Below are 6,663 nucleotides of genomic sequence, written 5' to 3' on the forward strand. Positions count from 1 at the left end.
ATAGCAATTAAGTAAGTACAGTTAATCCCTGCATATTATATTATAGGAAGTACTTAGTACATTCAACCGACCAAACTTTGACTCATACAATACACGCCGTCTCAACGGATACTACAAAGAATGACTCAGAATTTACAATAGGAGTAGCACGACTGTAATTCTGACATAACTCAATGTTCACTCGCCATAGGTAGGTATTAGGTAGAGACAGCCTAATAAAAGCTATAACTAATCAACGAGCATTACAACTCACCAATCCGTCAGTCCAATATGAGGAGTGAAAGTGCTTTAAACTCCTAGTGAAAATTAACTGGGAAGGGTACAATACGGGATAAATAAATCCAAATCATGATTGTAAAACAGCTTTTGATATTTGGGTTGTTTAACTAAGTAAGTATACTACGCGTAACGCGATAAAGATTCAAAAGAAAATAAATACACGCGAGCAAACCCATGAGAATGAAGTTAGTTTGCTAAGCGCATTTTAATATCGTGCTAGCCCCACCGACCTGTTTTGTCTGCAACTTGCGATGCCCGACCAGTCATCTCCATAGTTGTGGTCAAAGAACACGTTTTTCTTCTTTTTGTGCTGTGTTTATTTAATTTAGTTGTAATAAATATGCGTACTCTGGTGAGTTATTTATATAAACTTGTACTTAATGAATGTTGATTGTTATTAAATAAGTGTTAAATGTAGTTATTAAGTTGTAGATAGGTAGTCATAACAAAACAAAAAAATAAAGTTGGTATAGGTAACGTGAATGTGTGTAAATTACGTACTACCTACTCTGCACTGTGATAGCATCTTTTGTTTATAGTTGGGTTCGAGATATTTTAGTTTGTAAATAAAAAGTTCAATTTATTATCAATATACCTACGCAAGGACAACCTAACTTTCCCCTAGGACAAACTGGAAACCATCCCGGTTATATAATTTGCGGTCAACCTGCAGATCCTGGCTACACAGGTATTGGCTTAATACCTAGGCTAGATACTGCTATTTAAAAAATTAAAACACCTGGTCAAGTGCGAGTTGTGCCCGCCTATTGAGCTATTCCCTACAGAACTTTCGGAACAAAGTCCTCATTTCTCACTACAACCTCCCACTTTTCGTCGCCTACAGGGTTTCGGTAAAATTATGTAGGTAAACGAAGGAGAAGGTTAGGTCATTTCATTAAAATAAAATGTGAATGTTGTGATATTAAGGTAAGCGCCCCCTACTTCGGTATATTAAGGCTCTTACGACTTTAACATTTTATTTAAAAATAACCAAGCATGATATCAGTATGAAAGCTTTTGTATGCTAAACTTTGGTCTTTTGACAGTAAGTTAATACATAATTTATAGTTATATAGTTTGAACTTTTTTTTATATTAATTTTTCTGCGGACCTCTTGTTTGGATCCTGTTTCGTGACAAAATTTTGCTCTGTTTCTAAGTTCGTGAACTCATGTCCCCTATTTCGGGATAAGGTTTTATGCATACAGTTAGGATATTTTAATAATAATAATTAACTTTTAAAAAAAATAAAACCGACTTCAAATGCGTGAACACAAAAAAAAACTAAAAATTAAAAATATTGCGTATAAAAAAGTTCATCCCCAATTTTCCACCCTTGGGGGTGAAATATTTTCTTCAAATTCGCATGAAACCACCCTTTTGATAATACCTATTCAACAAAAAAATAATAGTTCAAATTGATTTATAATCAGCGGAGATATTGCGTATAAAAAAGTTCATCCCCAATTTTCCACCCTTGGGGGTTGTTTTTTCTATTATTAAATTTAAATGGGACCACCCTTGAGGTATTACCTATACGCCAAAAAAAAATTTGTTCAAATCGGTTCATAATTGGCGGAGTTATCGCGTAACAAACATAGAAAAAAAAAAACATACGGGTCGAATTGAGAACCTCCTCCTTTTTTGAAGTCGGTTGAAAAATACGTGAACGTGAACTGGGAAAGTCGAGCGCGCGCGCACTTGCCATTTTATTGTTTCTTAGGAGTCAGATTGTTTCTTAAAAAGAACTGAAGTTGAATTTATAAGTACAATATTAAAAGACTGTTTTGTTGATTTAAGTCTGTGTAGATGATTAATAAGAGTGTCATAGTATTATTAATTAAGTACTTTCAGATACATACAGCAATAAGTGAGAGTCAGACTGATTAGAATAGAATAGAATAGAAAACTTTTTATTTGCAAGAAAGGTATACAAGCAGGCAATTACTAACTTTATTATTTAGAATTTTCATAATTTTATTAGTACAAATACTAGTTCTTACCAAAAATTACAATTAATACCGAAAAATATAAATAAAAATGACTTTATTTTCCATAAATACGTATTTTATTTTTCTTTTTATGTACTATTATCAAAACTAAAAATCACTAAATAAATACTAGACCAAGTAACTTTGCAATCCGGCCGGATTGAAAATGATACCGGATTGCAATCCCTACTTGTAGCAATTATTTAAACGAGCTAAATTGGTTTGTGATTAATACTAAATACTTTTTCCTCTATTTTAAAATATGGGATTCTCTACAACAATCGCGCGATCAAAACTTATAGTCGAGTCTGCAATGAGTTCTTTCTGCTCTTCTTCATAATATAGGTACCTACCTATCAGTCACCACCCGCTTTAAGAAAACTGTTGGAACACATGGCGCGAGATTCCAATTTCAGCAATAAAGATCGCAAATATTAAAGTAATAGTTTGTCTTGAGGAGGTAGGTACGTAATCCTGAAAATGCACACATTTAGAAATCCTTTTTGTCCTAAACACAATTAGGTGGTACGACTTCTGCATCAAAATGTGGTCGAAAATAGTCGAAATGTTTCAACCAAACTACATAACCCCACCACCCTAGACCCAATATATTTGTTGTTTGAGGCTCACCGGTGAGCCGCGTGGCGTTCAACGTGTAAAATAACAATTCACTCACCACTTCCAGCTCATCTTCCTCTCAGTCCTGCTGGTGGCATGGCTCGGGCATGCTACTCCCATCAACCCGGCCCGCCGCCTGGTGAACAGGCCGACGGAGGCGGGCGACTTGTACCCGCGCGCGCGCCGCTCGCCGCAGGATGTGAAGGGAGGATCGCCTATTAAAGGTAACTTATCAAACTCACGAAATGATAGTATAATACATACTATGTTAGGGTCTACGCTAAAATTCGCACAGGCGCTCGTATCTACATAGGTAGGTATATCAAAAATAGCATGAGTGGCACGGCACAGTTTGGCCAGAGTAAATACAAATGAGTAGGTCATCTTCATAGAAACGAGCGCGGTGTGCATGTGAGCGCGCCAATAGGTACGTACGCATGACAAAATTTAGCGTTGATTAGCGGTGAGGTGCGCTGAATTTTGTCAGTTTCTCATATACAAACCGCGCTCGGGCGTTTCTATGAAGATTACCTCATCATCATCATCATCATCATTTCAGCCACAGGACGTCCACTGCTGAACATAGGCCTCCCCCAATGACTTCCACATCGCACGGTTGGTAGCGGCCTGCATCCAGCGCCTTCCCGCTACCTTTATCAGGTCATCGGTCCACCTTGTGGGTGGACGTCCCACGCTGCGTTTTCCGGTACGTGGCCTCCATTCCAGAACCTTGCTGCCCCATCGGCCGTCAGTTCTGCGTACTATGTGCCCAGCCCACTGCCACTTCAGCTTGCTGATCCGTCGGGCTATGTCAGCGACTTTAGTTCGTTTACGGATCTCCTCATTTCTGATTCGATCTCGTAAAGAAACACCGAGCATAGCCCTCTCCATAGCACGCTGTGCAACTTTGAGCTTCTGTATAAGGCCTATAGTGAGGGGCCACGTTTCCGAGCCATAAGTCATCACAGGTAACACACATTGGTTGTAGACTTTCGTCTTCAGGCACTGGGGTATTTTGGACGAAAAGATGTTGCGTAGTTTCCCGAACGCTGCCCAGCCGAGTTGGAATCGACGAAGATTACCTACTCATTTGTATTTACTCTGGTATGGCGCCATAATATCACGCGTGTGACGGTTTTCCAAACGCGCGGCTGGGTGCGCGGGCGCACGCAACGGGTAACCAAAGCAGGTTAAAGTTACATCATCAATATCATCATCATTTTAGCTACAGGACGTCCACTGCTGAACATAGGCCTCCCCTATGATTTCCATATTAAACGGTTGGTCGCGGCCTGGATCCAGGCAGCTCCTGCCAAGCTCTATCAATACTGTTTTCTCGATTCTGACTCAACTGAATTACCAACATTGTAATGCATTGTAAAGGCATTGTTAGTAGACTTACGTGAGGCGGTTAAACTTGAATCGGCGATTGCAACAACCATTTTACACAATAATTGTTCACTTTTAACACTCAAAAGTACGGAATTACACAACACATAAATCTAAATGATTTATCATTTTTGCTAAAATCCTTCGATGCAAAATGACGCGACGCGCGTGCACTGTCTGAACACGACATTTTCATCCACCCGCACTTTATATTTATTTTATAATTTGTTGAATTTTTGGATAACATCACGCGTGATTTGTTGTTAAATTATTATTTGTAAATTGTAAATACGAATATTTTACATTTTATTTATTCTCAGTTCTCACACACTGTCACACTGGGTTTTCTTGATTTGAATGATTTTCAAAAGGACCACCAAGAGTCGAATCGTTGAGATACTTTTAAGACCTGTCAAAACGAAATCCACTTTCTGGGAGTCAACTGACGAATTGATTAATTTGAAAGCCTAATATTGAGACTGGCAAAGAGCCAGCTTTCGACGTATAATTTATTTTAATAGTTTAGCGTTTTTGCTAAATAGTTAAATCTTGATTTTACGAGCGTCCTCTTGACATTGCCATTGATCTTGATTCTTGTATCGCACTCATGTTGATAATACATGGTGTGTTAAAAAGAACTGAATCATTATTTCCTTGTAATATCCTATCCTATATTTCCCAGGTCGAGTCCCGCTGACCCGCACTCAGCCAGCACTTCGCAAAGGGGAATACATCTGCGGGGGACGCGTCTGCAAGCTGCAGCCGGGAGAGGTGCCCAAGGGATGCAACGGGATCTGCCAGTACCCTATCTAGGATATTAAACTAGTCTTTATTACTTCTTTGTGTTTAATTTGTTATTATTAACGTCCTGTAGTGACACACTACGGGACTATTCCCACCGCTGCAACTGCTGTGTAACCCACGCTGAACTGTCCCACCAAACTGAATGACAGGGGGGCGCTACGATCGTTCAACTATATGGTTTCCAACATGGCAAAAATCGGAACCAGCGATCCGGTATTGACGGTGGCGCCCCGCTGTCAATGTCATGGATAGGACAGTTCAGTATATTGGAACTATAGCCGGAAGTTGACACACTAGTCAATTGACGTACCTACTTTTAAAAGCTGGGGCATTTCACGCGAAGCGGACAGCGAAAATCAAGTCAGGTTTTGGATTTTGTTCATATTTGGATTAAATGTACTGCTATATGACCTGAATGGATGTGCATCATTATAATTTTTTTATGAAGCTTAGTTTATTTTTTATGAGCGTTCAAAAAATTGCTAAAATTTTAGGAACAGATTTTTCAGAGGCTATTACTGCTATTATTACATTTGATTAAAAATAAACTAACTATTGGACTTTTGAGAATAAATAACTGTGTTTCTTACTGTTTACTACAAATTTGAAATTTCTTATTTGTTCACATAGAAAACCGGAAGTAAAGTTTTAAAATCAAATTTTACAAAACTTCGGTATTTTTTAATTTTTTTATTTTTATTTTAAAATATACCTAGTAGTCTATAAATAACATGTGTAAAGTTGTAGAATGGAGTCTGTATTGGTTTTTGATTTAGACGCAGTACAGTGCGAGCGCGCCGCAATGAGCGCCATACTGGCTATCGACATTTGGCTACTGTATAAAAATTATTTGTTCGAAAATAACTGAAACGTTAATATTGTTGCATGCATACTCTTAAACAATTATAATTTTGACTCGGCGAACTTTGTACCGNATTATAATTGTTTAAGAGTATGCATGCAACAATATTAACGTTTCAGTTATTTTCGAACAAATAATTTTTATACAGTAGCCAAATGTCGATAGCCAGTATGGCGCTCATTGCGGCGCGCTCGCACTGTACTGCGTCTAAATCAAAAACCAATACAGACTCCATTCTACAACTTTACACATGTTATTTATAGACTACTAGGTATATTTTGAAATAAAAATAAAAAATTTAAAAAATACCGAAGTTTTGTAAAATTCGATTTTAAAACTTTACTTCCGGTTTTCTATGTGAACAAATAAGAAATTTCAAATTTGTAGTAAACAGTAAGAAACACAGTTATTTATTCTCAAAAGTCCAATAGTTAGTTTATTTTTAATCAAATGTAATAATAGCAGTAATAGCCTCTGAAAAATCTGTTCCTAAAATTTTAGCAATTTTTTGAACGCTCATAAAAAATAAACTAAGCTTCATAAAAAAATTATAATGATGCACATCCATTCAGGTCATATAGCAGTACATTTAATCCAAATATGAACAAAATCCAAAACCTGACTTGATTTTCGCTGTCCGCTTCGCGTGAAATGCCCCAGCTGTCAAAACGCGACTGTATGGCAACTATAGACACCCTATCTACACGGGAAACTAGCAGGA

At 37.6% G+C, this 6,663-nt stretch overlaps 1 protein-coding gene across 1 annotated transcript; it reads left to right on the forward strand.

Moving 5' to 3' along the window:
• The first annotated feature begins 534 nt into the window (after window positions 1–534).
• LOC114359603 (uncharacterized) lies at window positions 535–5,113 on the forward strand. Its single transcript, XM_028314055.1, has 3 exons — window positions 535–631; window positions 2,955–3,111; window positions 4,959–5,113. Exons 1-3 carry the CDS (start codon window positions 620–622, stop codon window positions 5,087–5,089), a joined length of 300 nt encoding a protein of 99 aa, XP_028169856.1. The 5' UTR covers window positions 535–619; the 3' UTR covers window positions 5,090–5,113.
• The last annotated feature ends 1,550 nt before the right edge of the window (window positions 5,114–6,663 follow it).

The sequence above is a fragment of the Ostrinia furnacalis genome, unplaced genomic scaffold, assembly GCF_004193835.3.
Source record: "Ostrinia furnacalis isolate ACB-3 unplaced genomic scaffold, ASM419383v2 OfSCF4509, whole genome shotgun sequence".
Classification (NCBI taxonomy): domain Eukaryota; kingdom Metazoa; phylum Arthropoda; class Insecta; order Lepidoptera; family Crambidae; genus Ostrinia; species Ostrinia furnacalis.

What these genes read in the sequence shown, in the direction of transcription:
- LOC114359603 (XM_028314055.1), top strand. An exon ending in GGGAGGATCGCCTATTAAAG is followed by an intron (nt 3,112 to 4,958) that starts GTAACTTATCAA and finishes TATATTTCCCAG; the next exon opens with GTCGAGTCCCGCTGACCCGC.